General features: G+C 54.1%; 1 protein-coding gene across 1 annotated transcript in view; it reads right to left on the reverse strand.

Annotated features, from left to right (window-relative positions):
* Nucleotides 1-18,768, reverse strand: part of MYH9 (myosin heavy chain 9) — an 85,383-nt gene that overhangs the window by 15,481 nt on the left and 51,134 nt on the right. The window contains exons 6-21 of the mRNA XM_069585335.1: nt 17,187-17,279; nt 16,652-16,715; nt 15,788-15,886; nt 15,284-15,427; nt 14,466-14,561; nt 13,594-13,712; nt 12,658-12,810; nt 11,298-11,471; nt 10,453-10,626; nt 8,528-8,642; nt 6,122-6,315; nt 5,676-5,797; nt 4,310-4,379; nt 2,398-2,558; nt 1,438-1,546; nt 298-429 (exon numbers count right to left, since the gene is read on the reverse strand). Of these exons, the coding sequence (XP_069441436.1) occupies nt 298-429; nt 1,438-1,546; nt 2,398-2,558; nt 4,310-4,379; nt 5,676-5,797; nt 6,122-6,315; nt 8,528-8,642; nt 10,453-10,626; nt 11,298-11,471; nt 12,658-12,810; nt 13,594-13,712; nt 14,466-14,561; nt 15,284-15,427; nt 15,788-15,886; nt 16,652-16,715; nt 17,187-17,279 (2,019 nt within the window). The remainder of the gene's footprint in view (nt 1-297; nt 430-1,437; nt 1,547-2,397; nt 2,559-4,309; nt 4,380-5,675; nt 5,798-6,121; nt 6,316-8,527; nt 8,643-10,452; nt 10,627-11,297; nt 11,472-12,657; nt 12,811-13,593; nt 13,713-14,465; nt 14,562-15,283; nt 15,428-15,787; nt 15,887-16,651; nt 16,716-17,186; nt 17,280-18,768) is intronic.

The following is an 18,768-nucleotide window of genomic DNA, read 5'->3' on the forward strand; positions in this document are numbered from 1 at the left end:
CCAGTTTCCCTTCAATGCCAAGTTTATGCTTTGTCTACTGGGGCTTCCTGGTGGCTCAGTGATAAAGAATCTGCCTGCAATGCAGGAAACCCGGGTTCGATCCCTGGGTTGGGAAAATCCCCTGGAGGGCACGGCAACCCACTCCAGTATTCTTGCTTCGAGAATCCCATGGACAGAGGAGCCTGGCACACTGTAGCCCGTAGGGTTGCACAGTCAGACACAACTGAAGCGGCTAAGCAGTAGCCCTGGTGGCCAGCAGGAGGCAGCACTACGCAGGCAGAGTCTGCAGACACCCACCTGGGACTGGAGGGTCTCCATCTCTGACAGCCTGTTCTCAGCAGCCAGCTGCTTCTCCCGCACCTTCACCAGCTCCTCCTCCTTGGCCATCATCTCCTCCTCCTGCCGGCTCACCTGCAGCAGCGGCTTAACCTAGGAGAGGAGGTGGAGGAGACAACCTGAGGGAAAGAGGCCCGTCCAGGCCGAGAGTTGGGGGCTTTCTCCTCACTTGGGGAAGCGCCAGGGCATGAGAACAAGGAGCGGGCAGGACCCTGGGTGGAGCAGGTACGCCCGGGTACAGCTTTTCAGGAAATCAATCTGGTGCTGTGCTCCATAGGCCTCTGACCCACTAATTACAATTCGGGGAAACTAGCCCTGAATGTGTGTGAAGATTTTCAGAACAGCATTGTTTACAACAGTGAACATTTAGCAAAGAAATATAGATCCACTGATGGAAAAGTAGCCAGATAAATTATGAAACATCTCTAGGGAACAGTGCGCTGACTTTTAAAAAATTACGCTCATGAAAAAGTTTTAAATGGAAAATGCAAAAAAAAAAAAAAGTTTACACAAGTCAAAAAGCTCAGCTATGTAAGAAGGTGTATGGTTTACACAGCAGAGATTTAATGGGAGTGTTTAAAAGAAAACGGAATAAATATTGAAACATCTATTCAATATTGATGTTGGCTCAAGGTTGAAGGGATTATAGGTGAATTTTTACTTTCTTATTTATCCTTTTTGTTGGTATGGTATTTTGCAGTTACCACAAATTATGTACCATAAACAAAAGTAGCTTGAACAACATTAAATACGAGAGAATTTTTTTGTAAAGGCTAGGGAGGACCTAGCCACCGTACAGACCACGGTTTCCTGAGTGGGCAGCCCTGTCATCACACAGAGCCGTGGTGAGCAGGCAGGGCCTTGACATCCCAGGAGCTGCCCCTGGAGCTGCTCCAGCCCAGCCCCACAGCACCTCGGCCATCCACGCTGGACACACACCCCAGCTCACGCCCCTCCAGACCCCACAGGGCAGGAACATCCTGGGTCAAGTTCTGGGTTTGGAGACACAAGGGCAAAGTGCCAGCCCCGGGGCCTGAGCCCCGCAGGAGGCCAGCATGAGGCCCGCTCATCTCTGTGCCACGCGGAGCCCTCCAGACCCACCTTGGTGAAGAGCCGCCACCACTGCCAGTTGCGCAGCTTGAGGTAGGCGGCGCAGTTCCTCTGCAGGACCTTCATGGCCGTCAGCTGCTGCTGCCGCTTGGCGAAGGCCCTGTGGGGCGAGGGGCACCGTCAGCGCCTCCAGGCGGGGGCCGGCCAACCTCCCTGCCCACAGTCCTGACCTCGCTCCTGGGGGCTTTTCTGGAGGGATTGACCCCTGCCCGGAGCACTTCAAAATAGATGTGGGGGGAAGGAGGCAGGCTTGGGGTGGAGTCCTACAGGTGACCTCGCAGTGGTGACCAGGACAAGGTCACAACCACCTTCCTTCACTAAAGGGTGAGTGAGGTCGCTACAGAGTCACGTGTAACCACTGGTCATTAAGGCCACCTGTCAACTGCAGCTCCCCACCCTCGTGTCACCCACAACCTTGGGGCTTTTGTTTGGGGAGAGAACGTCAGCAGCTCATGTCCTGCAAATGTCCATCTGTTCAAACACCCACACTCATGCTCTCTCCACAACGTTCAGAGCTCAGGCTGGAACAGACGCCCCAGAGCCCAGACACAGAGGAGTCAAGGGGTAAATGTGCAGCTGCCCCGCCCACTGTCCTGCACAAGTCAGCCCCTGACCCCACAAGAGCTGCCAGGACTCAAGGGCACCTCCTCCTCGGAGCTCAGGGTCCTCTGGGGACAGCCAGCTCTGGGTGTCACTCCTACAGAGGGACACAGGGAGGAACAGTGGGAGGCAGGGGCTTTCTTGGAGGGAAAATCTGAACACAGTCACTCCTTCCTCCAGCTCACTTTAAACCTCAGGCAGAAATCCAGGAAGCAGAGGGCAGGGAAAGCTATGTAGGTCTCCCCAGGGGACACCTCCTGCCATGAGGGCGCCCAGGCTCCGCTTCCTCAGTGCCCTCCACTACAGGAGAGCCGGGTGTCCCGAGCAAGGCGTGGGCGTCCCGGGACTCACTTCCTGGCCAGGTAGCCCCTGCAGCAGGCCTGGAAGCCGATGATGACGTCGGTGATCTTCAGGTCCCGCTCCTCCTCCAGGTGGGCCAGCACGCCGGCCCGGAAGAAGACCTTGCTCTGGCCGATGCGGTACAGGTTGCTGTCGAGCTCCAGGGCTTTGATCTAGAGGAGGAGAGCCGGCTGCTGACCATGTGCCACCCCCACCACCACGGACCCCTGGAGCAAGGCCAAGGTCAGGGAAGGGGCCTGGAGCCGGGGCTGGCCCTGTTGCTCTATGAGCAGCCTTCCGGTGCAGGGAAAGTGGAGCTGGGGAAACGCCGGTATGGGGAAGGTGGGGGCCAGCAAGGGGCAGGTAAGGAGTCAGACTTGCAGAGAAACACAGGATCTCAGCCCTGAAGGGACCCTGTAGGTCTCCTCTTTCTTCTCTGCCCCACCCCCTCACTACAGGCCTGTTCTACAAGCACCCAGTCAGGTCACCCTCTGAGCAGAGGTGGTCAAGCATCATTGTTTTGTTCAAGCCCAGCTCAGACCAGGATCAAATACTAACTAGGTGACCCCAGGCCTTAACCTTTGTGGGCTCACATTTCCGCAGCTGTAAAATGGAAATAATGGTCTCTTTAATTAAAAGATAAGTTAACAAAGCAAATAAATAGAACTTCCTTCCTAGCAGAGCTGTGGGAATGAAACCAGAAGAAGGCACACAAGGCGCTGAGCACGGGGTCACACTTGGGACCATTGCTGAATGAGCTTTAGCCAATGTGTCATTACCATCACAGGGCTGTTTCGGTACAGTAACAAGGCTCTCTTATTAAGCCCACTGGTAACAGTCTGTCTGTCCATCTGTCTGCCTAGGAGAGAGGGGATTTAGAACAAGCTCCAAGAGGCAGAGCCTTCAATAGGGTAAGAGGAATCTTGGGCCCTTGATGCTCAACACAAGGCCCTGCATGTCTGGAGGAGTCCCTGGGAGAAGGGCAGGCCAGGGAGGGCAGAATCGCTGGGTGCCCCACCTCCCGTCATGACGACCTGGCCAACTGTCTTCCCTACAGAGCTAGAGGGAGGAAACCTGCTTATGTCTACAAGGGGGACACCCCTCACTGACCAGTAGCTGAGTCTCCGGAGAAACAGTGGCCCAAACACGAGCTGGGGGTGTACCTCTGTCCTTCACACCTCCCTTCCACTGGGTGACAAGCATCGCAGAGCAGAGACCCCTGTCTCCTCCCTCCTTCTCTAGGCTCCACCTCCCCGTCCCTTACAGGGTTGCTCTGAACAAAGGTGGTATTGAATTTTTCTTCCCTTTTCTCTTTCCTCCCCGATGCCCACCCATCCTCTGCTGACTCTTTGGCAAAGATGCAAAGTAAAGAAAGCAGGGGGCGCTGGCCGCTGACCCTGGACACATGAGACCCAGCCAGATGCCTGTCTGCGAAGCAGAAGAATGACCGAGTGGGTAGAGCCCCAGTGTGGCCACTGGGTCATCTCAGGGCCTTCATTCACTGAGCACAATCCAGCGCCCACTGCCAGTTGAACACTGGCCAGTGGCGGGGAAGAGAGGAAAGGGCCAGAAACTCAGACTCTGCTAGCTTTGGGCCAGTCATGGGGCCCTGGTGGTAAGCTGCCCCCTGTGAAGATTAGAGGAGATGGGAGCAAGAAAGAACCAAATGTACCCAGAAGGAAGGGTCTCGCCTCACACCACAGCCTTGCTATCTGAGCCCTGGCCTCCTCCTCCCCTCCCCACTCCCACATACCATCCCGACCACCTGATGCTCAGTGCGCCTGGCAGAACCAGAACAGGCTCACTGGAGGATCAACAGAGCACAGGCGTCAACAGATCCAAAGGGCCCTGAGCAGGCACGTGGGCGCTGGCCACTCGGGTGTTCATACCAGCCACATGTCACCCACCAGAAGAGCCCACTCACCATGAGCACACACGCCTGCTTTCCGTCCATGAAGCCCTTAGGAATGGAATTTGGAGTCAGGATCTCGTATCTGAGGAGGAAAAGGGCGGCAGGTCAGTACACCCTTTGCTCGGATTCTATGTGGCCTGGAATATCCACAAGACGAGGGCCATCCCTACAGTGGAGCAGGCGTAGGATTCTTTCCACAGAGTGTCTGAGGGAAAGGGGACAGACATTCAGAGAATCATATCCTGCTCTTTCCTGAGGCTGAACAGCACGAGGAAGGCCTGGCATTTTCCAGAAAGTGAATGGAAACTTATGTCAGACTGTTTCATTCACCTATGGGTGAGCTCTGAAGTGGGCTTACTAACTGCTAAGCAGTACCCACGTCTTTAGCCCCAGAAGTTTTTAAAATTAAATGTCTAGTTTTACAAGTCGGAGAAGGCAATGGCATCCCACTCCAGTACTCTTGCCTGGAAAATCCCATGGACAGAGGAACCTGGTAGGCTGCAGTCCATGGGGTCGCTAAGAGTCAGACACGACTTAGCGTCTTCATTTTCACTTTTCACTTTCCTGCATTGGAGAAGCAAATGGCAACCCACTCCAGTGTTCTTGCCTGGAGAATCCCAGGGACGGGGGAGCCTGGTGGGCTGCTGTCTCTGGGGTCGCACAGAGTCGGACATGACGGAAGCGACTTAGCTGCAGCAGTTTTACAAATATCATCTGATACAAATCAGAAAACACCTCATGATCTCATGATTAGAAAGATATGTGGAGCTCAGGCATTGTCAGAAAAAAAATCAAGTCATGCTCTGTCTAAAGCCACCATTTCCCACTTCCAAACACATCCTCCATATTTGTTACCAAGAAGGAAAAAAACAAAATAAACGGCATATACTGAGTACAAAGAGAAAACCATTTGCTGCAGAACGTTTTCCTAACAATCTCTGTCTATATAACAGACCACAATTGGTGAACACGGCCAAGCCCATCTCTGCTGAGATGCTGCAGAGAACCGCTAATCAACAGGGTGGTCCAAGAAATTAACCAGAGGGCTGCGACAGACAGCAACCAGGGCTAAACACGTCATTAGGCAAATAAGCCGGTGTCACGACTGTCCCCCTCCGCACACACAGCAGACATCCAATTCCATCAATTTTTTTCATACTCAAGGCTCCAGCTGATCCTCCTTTAGTGTCTTTTCAGAGCTCCTCTAATTATAGCAAACAGCACCCGGCCCCCACAGTGACTGGGAGCGGAAGCCAACGTGATAACTTGCATTTAAGCAACAAAACAGGAAGTCCTTCCTCACGTGGAGCGTGGCACAGAGGTCCCCAGCTCAGTGTGGACGAGGAGGTGGCTCCCCCACTAAAGGCTCTCCACTCACCTCTGCCGGAACTCCTGGAAGACCACGCGGTTGGGGAAGCCCTGGCGGCAGATCCGGATGCCTTCGAGAACCCCGTTGCAACGCAGCTGATCCAGCACCAGATGGGGGTCCAGCTTGCCAGCCTAGGAAAGAAATCCATGCACGTGCTCTTCCTGTATGCCGTGGGACTGATGGAGAAAGGGCGGGCCCCTCTGGACACAACAGGACACACACCGCCCCCAGGAAGGAGCAGTCACTGCCCGCCCACCCATAGTAGTGACAGCTGTTACATGATCCAGGTCTGAGAGGCAGAAACACAGGCTCTATGGGCAGGCTGTACCCTAAGAGTGCCCGAGCCAGCCGGCAGGGTGACTGAATCAATGGCGCTGTGTGCCGGGCAAAGGGTTTCTGCTCAGGGAGACAAACGAGGGCTGGGCGGCCCGCGCCACACTACCAAGCAGCCGCACCTTCTTCTCGTGGTTGGGGATGATGCAGCGGACGAAGTTGGGGTTGGTGTTCCTCAGTGTGGCCATGAGTTTGGCCAGCTGCTCCTTGTACAGCTGCCCCACCGTGCGGAACATGCCTTTGCGTGTCTTGAAGGCTCCGGGCATCGCCGTCTCCGACATGCCAGCCACCTGGTCCAGGCCGATGATGCGGTCCACTGGAGAGAATAGGCAAGAGCACGTGAGTGCCCGGCAGTCCGGGCCGGGGCAGAGGGGCGGGACAGACAGACAGGCCAATCTGATTAGAGAAAGAGGAGACTACAGAGTGGCAGGCCGTTTCTGCGTGGGGCTTACGAAGCAGGCTAAGGTCGTCTCCAAAGGCTGAGAGCAAAGGTGACCTTGTGAGCAGAGAGGAGGGAGGAGGAAAGGGTTTGGAAAGACTGCACAGCCGCAAAGTGGGGAAGCACATTCGTGAAGGCTGACTCCACGCTGTCACTTATCTCAGCCACCCTGGGACGCTCCTAACCCAGAGGCACAAGAGCTGATGATGCATTCTGGAGGAGCGAGCAGAGCTGGTCCACTAGCCTGGCTCTGAGGAGCTGTTCAGACTTGACTGACAGGAACCCGATACTCCATTCAGTCATTTGAAAAAAGCAGACCGGTATCCTGAACTCACACTGACCGTTACCTGAGAGCACTGGGCTAGGTCAGAAGGCAGGAGCTCTAAAGCTACTCAGCCTGCAGGAGTCTGGCCCACCCTCTCTCTGTCAGCAATCCCCCCATGCAGAGCTCTCTACATCAGGGGCCTAGAGCAACATGCACGGTGCCAGGGCAGAGAGTTCCAGAGAACCACGCTGCCCATGGCTACCCCAAAGGCCGAGGATCCTTCTCCCTCTCAGGTCTCGCCTGGTCTCCAAGATCACAGGTCTTTCTCATCTAGACCAACCCTCCAAGGAAGCAGCCCTCATCACCGTGGCTCCTGCCCAGAACAATGAAATGAACCGCCTCCTCCTGGGCAAAAGCCAAATGATGAGCAAGCCCAACCTAAGTGGCCAGTGATCTGAGGTCAGGCTGACACCAGAGCCAGTATTAAATTTGAAGACTTCCATTGCTGGATGCAAAAGTTAAGAATTCTATGACAAAGTCAGGTTCTTGTTCCTTTGTGGCCAGACCTCTTTTATTTGAAAGCAACAAGAGGGAAGCCAGGAGTGAGGACAGATCCAATGAACCCCTCAGTTAAAACAGGAGGCAACTGTACCTCTTGCAGCCCCCACAGAGCCCCTCTGGCCACCAACGGTGTCCTGGGACTGGGTGGCTTGTGAAAGTCACTCAGGTTGTCCAGGGGAAGGTTGAACACACCCCCAAACAACTGGTCATTTCATGTAAGGGTGTCTTGGCCCTAAAAGACCCTGCCCAGGAGGAGAGGTAACGCTGCATAGACACACAGGTGCCCTTGTCAGCACTGAAGTGTCTGGGCCCACACGCATGCACACGCACACACGGCAGTGCGCACACACACACACACACACGCGGCAGTGCACACACACACAGCAGCACACAGCACCCTATGCTGGGACACAGCAGTCATCGCACACACGCACGCACACACACACAGCACCTTGTGCTGAGACACAGCAGCCACCCAAGCGGTGAGACGCCACCTTCATGAGGGGAGTTCTGAAGGGGATGTTGGACTGTGAATTTTTTTTCTCCTTTTAAGATCTATAACATGAAGCTGTCAATATCAAACCACAGCCCAGAAGGGCCTGGCTTTCTACTGGAGGCCTGTGATGGGGAGGGGGCCGGAGCCTGTGCACAAGCCCAGGGCAGAGACCAGGGAAGGAGCACAGGCAGGCAGGAACAGCCAGGCAGAGCAGGCAAGCTCAGCAAAAGCGCCAGCCACGCAGCCCAGGGTGCAGCACACGTTGGCGCCGCGCCAGGCGGCCAGTCACCTGGTTCTAGGTGGAGGATAGGAAAGCGCTGATAGAAATAGGCTCTCTGGGTGCTCTGCATCTCTGCAACAGAGAGGTTAAAGCAAAACCCAGGCAGAGGGAAGGAGAAACTGGCAGAAACAAGGAAAAGAACGGCTTCCAGAGGTACTGGCTACCAAGGAGATGCAAGAAGGCAGTGAGGAGTTGGACGGAACCCAGGTGGCCAAGAGCTGGGCCACCGCACGACCCCCTTCAAGGGAAGGGTCTGTGGCCTCAGAGCCTGGAGAAGCCTCTGCCCCAGAGGAAGTTCAAGGATGCTTGGGGCTCAAGGACACCAGGATTCAGGGACAGGGTGACCCTCAGGGCTGGAGGAGCCCACGCTCCTGGGAGCTAAGTGGGCACAAACCCTCTGGCTTGAGCCCTGCACTCAGCCAGTGGCCAAGAAGGGAAAGGGCCTAGCTGTGGGCACGGGGAGGCAGGGTGAGGGCCAAGAGCGTACCATCCTTCCACAGCTCCGAGACAAACTTGTCCGAGGACTGGTGCAGCAGTGTGGCGATGTTGTCGTTCAGCGGGTCCATGTTCTTCATCAGCCACTCATCAGCTTTGTAATCCACCTGTAAGATCAGACCTCTAGTCACAGGCTGCTCAGGGCACACTGGTGCGCACAGGCTCTACGGCAGCAGGCTGACCCCATGGGCGGAAACATCAAAAACAGCGAAGACCCTCAACCTGGTATTTTCATCCCCAAGAAGGAAATAATGAGTGATCAGGGTGAAAGCCTCGAGATGTTCTCTGCAGAGTTACTTGAAGGCAAAATATTTAAACAGCACCAACGTCTGGCTGCAGGGAACAGGCTAAGAAAACTATGTTGCAGATACATAGTAGAATGTTCTGTTTTTAAAAATGTTTACAGTAATATGAATGTTAGGGGAAAAAAATCCTAATCCTTTTAGCAACAGGACAAGTAATTTTTGTTTTGTTTTTTTCAGGATATTCAGGTTTTCTCAGAGCATATATTCTTATCTTTTTTGAAATATGTTCTCAAAAACAAGAGTAATAAAACATTATATATTGTAACAATACAAACAGAGTGACTGGCCACCACAGCCTGCTTCCTAACCAACATAGCGTAACTCAGCCTGTGGTCCCCTCCTGGCCCCTTTCTGCAGGTTTTCCCACATGCAAGGCTGTCAATGATGAGGTGCAAGATTGTGACGTCTTTCTCCCTAGAGGCAGAATGACCTCCTGGGAGAGGACAAACCCTAGAGTTGGGTGTCTTGGCATCTGTCCCCCTGGGCACAGCCAGCATCCTTGTCCTTTGAGCTGCTGCAGTGCAGGCTGAAAGATGATGCACACGGCCAGTTTCACCATTCAGCCCTTCATGGGCTTTCAGGTGTGCCCAGGTTTTGCATCACCTACAACAGTGCAACAAAAGCCTGCCTGCGTTTCTAACAAAGGTGGCGGGAGACGTGGGCATTCGGGGGGGCATGACCTCAGGTAACTAGGAAAAAAGAGATCTCCTTAACAAGTAGTTTAAAATCAAGAGTGGCTTTAACAGCCTTAGGAGACAAAGGAGCTAAGCAGGGGATGCCGAACAGTGCAGGGCCATGTGCAGAAGGGTAGGAGAGGACCACGGGTGGCTTGGGAGCACCACTTTGACAGCACAAGTTTCTCATCACTGATCCTCACTGATGGGCAGGCTGAGGACTGACCAGCTCATCACACATCCAAGTGTTACACATTCTGTGCAAGCAACACAACTTCCTGAGAAGAGCCAGCTTTAGTCTAAGCTTGGACCTCTGCAGACTCAGGACACCCCTGTTCAGGTCCAAGCCCTGGGATCAAGCCCACTGGAGGATGTCTGACAGCTGGTACGAAGACAGCTCTGCTACTTCCTGGCCAGCGGTCTTGGCAATAACAAAGCCAACAACACCTACAGGCATGATTCTCACCCAGGGGACAATGTTACTCCTCAATCCCACCCAGCAGATGTTCCAGGATGTCTGGAGACATTTCTGGTTGTCGCAAGTAGGGAAGGTGCTACTGACCTCTGGTGGGGAGAAGCCAGGTCTGCTGCTAAATACCCTACAACATGTAGGAGGGTCCCTGACAATAAAGACTGATCTGGCCACTGAGGTGGGCAGTGTGGAGGCTGAGAGGCCCTGCCCCAGAGCACTGACTGCCCAGCAGTGGGCTTTGTGAGCTCCTTTAATACACATTCCCCAGTACAGTGGTGGTCACCTCCATCTTCCAGATGAGGCAACCAAAGCTCAGAGAGGTGAAGTAACTGGCCCAAAGTCACACAGGAGCAGAGCCCTAATTCAGACTGCAGAGCCCATGACTTTAGCACCAACAGCACATCTACACCTGGAAAACACACTTAATACTAACACACCGCATGACACCAGGGTGTGCACTCCTCACCTTGCCAGCATAGTGGATGATGCAGAAATCTGCCTTGTCCTTCAGCTGCTTGGGCTTCTGGAACTTGGGGTGAGTGCCCTGCTCCTGCATCACCTTTTCCACGAAACTCTTGTCCGTGGCTTTGGGGAACCAGCACTCTTCGTCCAGCAGGGCCAGGATGCCAGGAGGGCCTGCCTGGAGCGAGCATAGAATCACGGAGGTCAGCTTGACCTGGAAACCCACCGACTCTCACCCTTGTAAAGTCACAGCCTGGTTTTCAGAAACTCAAGAGAAGATGGGCAGTGCTTTCCTCACACAAGAAAAAAATAAGGAGCATGACTGAAAGCACTCCAGCTACAAATTCTAGCTGAAAAAGAAATTTCTGAGGTCCAGGCTATGTCCAACACACCTTAATCCAACGATCCATCGTAAGATTCTCCCATGAGAACACTGGAAATCACGTGGTGGCTTGATGGGCCACGCAGACCCCTGACCCATGTCCAGAGGCTGCCCCTCAACAGGGGTCCTGGCCCCTCGAGTCCCTCTCAGACCCCACTCGACACACAGTGTGTCCACACAACTAAGTGGTGAGCGGGGACATTTAGGATAAGGCTCCTGAGGAAGAGGAAGCACCCCAGAGCCCCAAAGCCTTCCAAACTCTGAGTTTATAAGAGAGCAGACTCGGGCACTGTGGGACGGGCTGACAGGCCTGGGAATCAAACACCATCTTGTTTGTTGGAAAACAAAACTGATTTAAGCAAAACACTCATCGTCAAAGTAAACCATTCGGTATTAGGATCACAGATGGTTCCGTCCCCAGAGGGGCGGAGCAACGGTGGGGCGAGGCGCAGCCGCGCGGCTCTTACTGGCTTCTCGATGAGGTCAATGCAAGGCTGCAGGTCGAGGCCAAAGTCGATGAAGTTCCACTCGATGCCCTCGCGCTGGTACTCCTCCTGCTCCAGGATGAACATCGTGTGGTTGAATAGCTGCTGCAGCTTCTCGTTGGTGTAGTTGATGCAGAGCTGCTCGAAGGAGTTCAGCTGCAAGAGGGAGATGGGGTCAGACAGATCCCTGTTGTTGCCGGCGAGCCCCCAGGAAGGACCGGAGGAGTGTCTGGGCAGAATCTCCTGGGGCCCCACCGTGCCGCCCCCGTGGGCCTTCCCTCATCACACCCACAGCAGGGGCTGCACTGCTGGGGCCCATGGACCCCACCAGCAGTCTGGTGGAGCCCCTGTATCAAGGTGATGTTTTCAAATGCACAAAGTAGATCAATTGAGAAAGAAGTTATCTTGAAATGTAATTATCAAACACAGTAACATAGAAATCCATAGTGCTTTTTAAGTAACAAGCACAGGTCCAAGCCGTCGGATTCTAACACCTAGAACTTGAAGTAGAGGTGAATGCAGACAGTATGCATGTGGGCCAAGTCGCTTCATTCGTGTCCGACTTTGCGACCCCATGGACTGCAGCCCACCAGGCTCCTCTGTCCGTAGGATTCTCCGGGCAAGCATACTGGAGTGGGTTGCCATTCCCTTCTCCAGGGGATCTTTCCTATCCAGGGATCAAACACGCATCTCTTATGTCTCCTGCATTGGCAGGCAGCTTCTTTACCACTAGCGCCACCTGGGAACCGAAACAATTCGACAACAGGCAATGAGTGCTATGATGTGAAAACACCTGATTTCCACTAGAGACAGAACACAAGCACTGCTAGTGCAGCTGTGGCGTGTGTACCCTGCTGAATCCACAGCTGAAGAAACAGCACCATATACTGAGAGGTCAGCAAAAATAAAGAGGCAATTCTCTCCCCACCCAAGTTCACGGCTCCTCTGAAAACAGCCATGGACCCTAGGCTGAAGAATCTGGGCTCCTGCAATTACCAGTTTTTGCTACCTGACCTCAAAGTCTTTATGGGCAGGGACAAAGTCATGTCACAACACTCAAAATCAATATTTGAGAAAACATAAACAATAAACGAACAGAAAGCCCCTGCCTGTGAGGCCTCCTAGAACACTGTCTAGATGGTACTATTCTCGCCAGCATTTCTGTTTGGGAAAGGGCACTTTGTTTAAGCTTTAAATACACCCAACTGCTGTCTCCTGTCTCCACACAAGCAAGGAGGGGCCCAGCTCAAATTGCTGTGGGACCAGGTGAGAGAGGACCGCAGCCCAAGAAGGCAGCCCCAGGGGCTCGGGAGCTGGGAGGGGTCTCGAGGGAGAAGCTCACATCAAAGATCTCGAAGCCAGCGATGTCCAGGATCCCGATGAACGAGGCGCCCTGCCTCTTGGTCTTGTCCAGAGCCTTGTTGATGCGCAGGACCAGCCAGCGGAACATGCGCTCGTAGGTGGCCTTGGCCAAGGCCTCGATGGCAAAGTCAGCCTGCGGAGACACCCGGGGTGGAGGGGAAGGGTCAGACACAGGGAGTGCGCTCATTCGTTTTATCCCAGCAATGTCACCTGCAGGGCCCACCCCCAGAAAAACAGCCTCAAAGACGAGGAAAAAACCTTCAAGCACAGATACGTTCACTGCAGTGTTGTTTATAATGAAGGAAGTGGCAAGAGTCTAAACTTTCAACATTACATGCCGAGTGAACTTGTGTGCATGCATGCTAAGTCGCTTCAGTCATGTCTGACTCTTTGCAACCCTATGAACTATGGCCCGCCAGGCTCCCCTGTGCATGGGATTCTCCAGGCAAGATACCAGAGCGGGTTGCCATGTCCTCCTCCAGGGGATCTTCCCCACGCAAGGATCAAACCTGGGTCTCCTGCACTGGCAGGCAGGTTCTTTACCACTAGTGCCACCTGGGAAGCCCCAGAATGAACCTAGAGCTTTGCAAAGACTTTTTTTTAAATAAATGGACATGAACTGAAGTAGCTACAGAAGAAATGACATCTGAGATGTGCTTCAAGTAACACAGCTAGGGGTATGGAGACCAGATTAACCAGGAGCCAAGACCAGCCATGAATCAGTGACTCCTGCAGCCTGGACCCTGGCCCCAGCTTCCTCCTGCTCTCAGTGGGGGTGGCACCACCTGCTCTCCAAGGTGCCGTGAGGACTCAGAGAGGTGACAGCGCTAACACAGGGGACGCCCCAGGGCAGGCCTCAATGTGGCCACTGCAACCTCCTCGCCAACGTAGCCCAGCCCCCCAGCCGAGGGCTCACCTGCTCCTTCGTCTGCGCCTTCTGGACATAATCCCGTCCCACCTTGATGCGAGGGGTGAGAATTCCTCGGGTGAAATCGGTCACATTGATACCCAACAGGTGGGATACTTTCTGGGCAGCTAATATTTTTCGAAGAGTAAGGAAGGAAGGGGTAAAAGGTTTTAATTAAACCCAAGAGAACGAGTCCCTCTGCTCAACCTTCAAAAGGTGTGGTAACTGAGTGATCGTTACCAGGACAATCAACCCAGACCCGGCTCTTCCTCCACAGGGCACAGAACAGCCAGCTCTCCCCTTAGACAGGCCAGCGGGCATGGCTCCCAACTCAGGGCCCCACATCAGGACCTCTGCACACCCTTGGCCACATCCTGAGTGTAAAAGAGGGTCCTGAACACAAACAGCACCACCCTAGACATAGGGACAGAACAGGACAACTCACACGCCCATGCATTAAATTCTTCTGAAAGCCCCTCAGAAGCACATGTTAAGGCTAACTTAAGTAGGGTTGCTTGCAATGACCTGAGGACTAGCAATGGCTGAAGAGCTAGGGTGAGGACAGTGTTTCACGTCCTCCCAAGTCCACAGGCAAGTGGAACGACAGCAGAAATGACCGTTTTACAAACAGAGACAACCGGTCTGGCCTCAGCATAAATGAGAGAAACTCGGGGCCACAGATCATGGGTTTTCTAGCTCATGCTGACACTCCACGAAGGAGCATCAGGATCATGTTCACAAGTATTTTACAAAAATATGGAGTGACAGGCAGCCATACAGGTGCAGTAAAAAAGAAGAGTGTCTAAGATCTCTCCAAGACTCCTGAGCCATCTCACCCAGGCCCCTACCCACATAGTCAGGTGAGGGGCCCACGGGGTTACCTGTGTTGTCGGGCATGGAGGCCTGGTCGCTGTTACGCTCCTTCTTGAAGACAATGTTGCCGAGCTGGAGGACCCCTGAGATGACTCGCAGCAAGCCTTGGGGTGCAATGAAAGGCAGCTCAGAACCAGGTGGGGTGTCACCCCTCAGAGGCCCTCGGGTAAGATAAACCATGTGGGGCACCAGGCCTTGGCCTAAAGCACATCTCCAGGGCCTCTGGTTGGCCTCTGCTGGGGCAGCCTTGTGCTTAGATACAAGCTCTGTTAATGCTTCTAAGTTCAGATGTGCCTCCACCTAGGGCCCACGGTCTGTTTCTAAAAATAAAGTTTTATTGGAACACAGCCAGGCCTGTCCATGTACATGCTGTCGGTGGGAAAGCAAAAGCGACCCTGACTCTAATGCTGGAGAACAGGGTACACACGCCCCAGCCCCTAATCTTCCTAAAACACAGCATCAAGGCCCCCCTCACCTCCCTCTAGAGAAACAGGAAGACACAGGCAAGCTCCACACCACTGCCACTCTGGGCGTCACCAGTGCAGAAGCCCCGGCCCCTTCCACACTCGGCTCGGACAAAGCAGGAGTATTCCACTTCCAGCAAATGGCAAGGACAGGAGCAACAGACCCAGGCCCTGGGCAGTTAGGAGCCTGTCCTTTGTCCTCATATGCCCCGGGCAATATGACCAAGAAGAAATAACCCTGACTCTCAAATCTGCGGGCCCACCTCCCACCACCCAGCCTTCCTCCAGTCTCTATGGACTTCCTAATGCCCAGTGCCAACAGGAAGCGCTCCTCAGCCTCCCCGGGGAGGGCTGGCCCATACCCATCTGCTCTTCCTCTGGGATGCCCATAATCCGAAAGGCCTCCATGGTCTCCTGGAACATGTCCTTGTCCTGTTGCCCGGGGATGGTGACATGCCCGTTGGACAGGAAGCGGTATTTGTTGTATGACTCCAGCAGGAGATCAGCTGTAGGGGGCAGAGGGCAAAGTTCAGTGAGGGTCAGGAGGCTCCAGTCAACCCTGTGACCCCAAAGGTGTGGGAGATTGGGAAGCACCCCGAAACACCCCAGGAATGCTGACTCTCCCCAGCATGTGAGACGGGCACACACAGGGCCCCCCACCCAAGAGCATCAAGGCCCAGAAGTCTGCAGCTGCACAGTGACCTGCCCAGGCTCCCTCTGGCCTGGTTCGAAACAGGGGCCAAGCCCGCAGCTGGTCCAGGAACAGAAGTCAGGCTCGCCTTGCCTGCCCCCAGGCAGAGTTCATTTCCTGACTGCAGTGTGTGGCCTGACTGCAGGGGGATCCCCTGGGTGGGCCCACAACTCACACTTGAGGTGCTCCCCAGCCCCAGACAGCAGGTAGTAGAAGATGTGGAAGGTCCGCTCTTCCTTGGCTTGGCGGATGGCACGCGACTTCTCCAGGAGATCTTAAAGAACATTAAGGAAGTGTGCACACTGTTGGGAAGGCAGCCTGCCACATTCCCCCATTCAAAAGCCATGGAACTTCACCAGCAGAAAACAGCAAAACAAAACAAGGGCAAACTACCCTGGCTCTGTCCCTCATGGCGTCTAGCCCGTCCAAACAGCAGCCCTCACACTTGGGAGTCTCGTCTGTGTAAAGGACCCGCCTCGTCTGTGTAAAGGGGCCCCTTCTCACGAGAGAAAGGAGCTAAGAACACTTCCCCAGGCTATTAAGATAAAGGAGCATCCACTCAACACTACCTTCAGGGAACCACACTGGGAGACCTTCTCTAGCTCCATCCTATTCGAAGATCAACTTTGCACATATGCTCAGTCATGTCCAACTCTTTGTGACCCCATGGACTGTAGCCCGCCAGGCTCCTCTGGCCATGAGATTCTCCAGGCAAGAATACTGGAGTGGGTTGTCATTTCTTTCTCCAGGGGATATTTTCAACTCAGGGATGAAACTCATGTCTCCTGTGTCTCCTTCACTGGCAGGCGGATTCTTTACCACTGAGCCACCTGCAAAACCCTAAGTTCAATTTTATCCCTCCTATAAAGAAAAATCAACTTATCTTTATCCTGGTCCTTTCCCTCGTGCCATAGACAAGGCGTCGTAAGAGGCCGGTAAAGAGGAAACTGCAGGAATCAGGAAGCAGCCTCTTCTCCATCAAGGTCACTTCCCCCAACCCCAGACCCAGAACACTTTTTACAGTTAACCACAAGGATACAAGTCTCAATGTTGGCTCCCACAATGTAGCCATTGACATCAAAGTTGATGCGGATGAACTTGCCCTGAGGAAAGACAGATGAAGAGATCAGAGCCCCATCGTCCAGCCCCTTCCCCAGTGGCACAGCCTGGAGGCAGGAAACCAAGAGACTGAGCCTGCGTCAGGCAGCCAGGGACCCGGCACCCCAACTGCACAGGAACTCAGAAGGGCCACACAGCCAAGCATGAGCGGGACCAGCTCCAGGGGCGCCCAAATTCCTCCACAGAGGGGAGGAGGGAAGCAGTTATCTGGAGGCGCTCCTCCTGCTTGGTCTGACTCTGGGTTCTAACTGGCTGCGGTTACAGCAGGACAAGCAGGGGACCGGTGGGGACTCCCTGCTGCCTCGCTGTCTTCACCTGAGCTGAGGAAGCTCCTTATGCAGGTGTGTGACCTAGTCTATTGCCTGCAACAGGCCCAGAAGCACCAAGTCTGACCCTTCTCTACATCTGGGGCACAAACACCCAGTGGGAAGGTGCCCATGAGCACCACCACTCACAAATCGAGAGGAGTTGTCGTTCTTGACAGTCTTGGCATTCCCGAAGGCCTCCAGGATGGGGTTGGCCTGCAGCAGCTGCCGCTCCAGCTCACCCTGGAAAGGAACCCAGAGGCGTAGTGAGGGCCAGACAGTGGCACGGCTGCCAGATCTGCTCTGCCAAGCGGAGGGGAGGCGGCAGAGCCGTATCCACACGCCCCACGTGCCAGGGATGGGGGCTTCCGGACTCCGATCACGCCGGCCTTGGCCTGGTCCCCACTGTCACTCCAGAGCGACCTTCCTGCCAGATGTCTGGAAATGCTGCCTGACTTGAACTTGCTTCCTGGGCTAATCAACCAGCGGCCCTAGAAAGGGAAAGCAGGCTGCCCATCCAGCTTGGGGACCTGGCGGGACGGCCTGGATCAGCCCTGGAGGATGCACTGGGAAGCAGCACTCGAAACAAGAAAAGACACAGAGGCATCAATCCTTCCCCTGGAGCGTTTCCATCCAGGACGCTGCCCTTCCTCTGCCCCACGGGCCTCTACTCCCCACCCAACAGCCCACAAAAAAATTTTCCCTTTTCACAGGACAAGGAGAGAGGGAACCAGATCTGCAAGACACCACCTTGTCACATCTGTGTCCTAATAAACTCTGCATTTTCCCTGCTGGTCCCCTGTCCTGCCATTCCCCAAGCTCCCCCACCCCCCTAAACCTTCCCCCAGCAAGTCAGGTGTCTGAGCATGGGATTAGCAAGGCCCAGTTTGAGTTCTAATTATTTATTGATAACATCAATAAGCCCTACTACGGTCTCATGATACTTGGTGGTTGGCAAAAATGTCCCCTTATTTACGCCTTCTTATCCCTGGGTCCTTGTGATACTTAGAGTAGGAAAGATAAGAGTAGCCCCATTTCACAGAAGAGAAAACTGAAGCTGAGAGAACGGGAATGAATTGCCTGAGGTCACCCAGCCATCATCCAGCAAAGCAGGTCATCGAATTCAAGGTTTCTACCTCACACCCGTCAGTTACCACACCGTCCCTCGCCACGCCCCAGCCCTACTTGGGGAGCTCCCTGCTATCAGGTGGGCAGGACTTTGGAAGCAGTTATCATCCTCCTGGCAGGCCAGGTAATAACTGACACTGCCTGAAGAAAAGACGGCTCTTGTTCACCTTAATACCTGGGCACTCTAGGGAGACAGCACATCACACAAGGGCCAGGTGAGGTTTTCTAATTTATCGGCAGGGCTGGAGTCAAGCCAGGACTTTCTGAGAATAAAGGCTGCCTGCCTGTAATCTGTGATGAAAGAAAGAACTGGCAGCAGGTGCTCCCCGAAAAGCCATGAGCTACAGCCTCCCAGGGACGCCTGCGGCACACAAGGCCATTCAGGCACACCATTCTGTACATAAGTCTGCAGAACACTGAGGATACTCTGGGGTCTGGAAAGGCCACCAGAGACTGGAGGGGACCCCACTACAGCCATCCCTGATCAGAGATCCTCCCAGGGTTAGAGAGTATTGATTTTGGACTGTATAGATTAAGCGGAGGAGGGTCAGTGCAGCCAGGTCAAGGGGCAGAGGTCAAGCCCACAGAGCAGGCCCTACAGGAG

Source organism: Ovis canadensis, chromosome 3 (genome assembly GCF_042477335.2).
Source record: "Ovis canadensis isolate MfBH-ARS-UI-01 breed Bighorn chromosome 3, ARS-UI_OviCan_v2, whole genome shotgun sequence".
Taxonomy (NCBI): domain Eukaryota; kingdom Metazoa; phylum Chordata; class Mammalia; order Artiodactyla; family Bovidae; genus Ovis; species Ovis canadensis.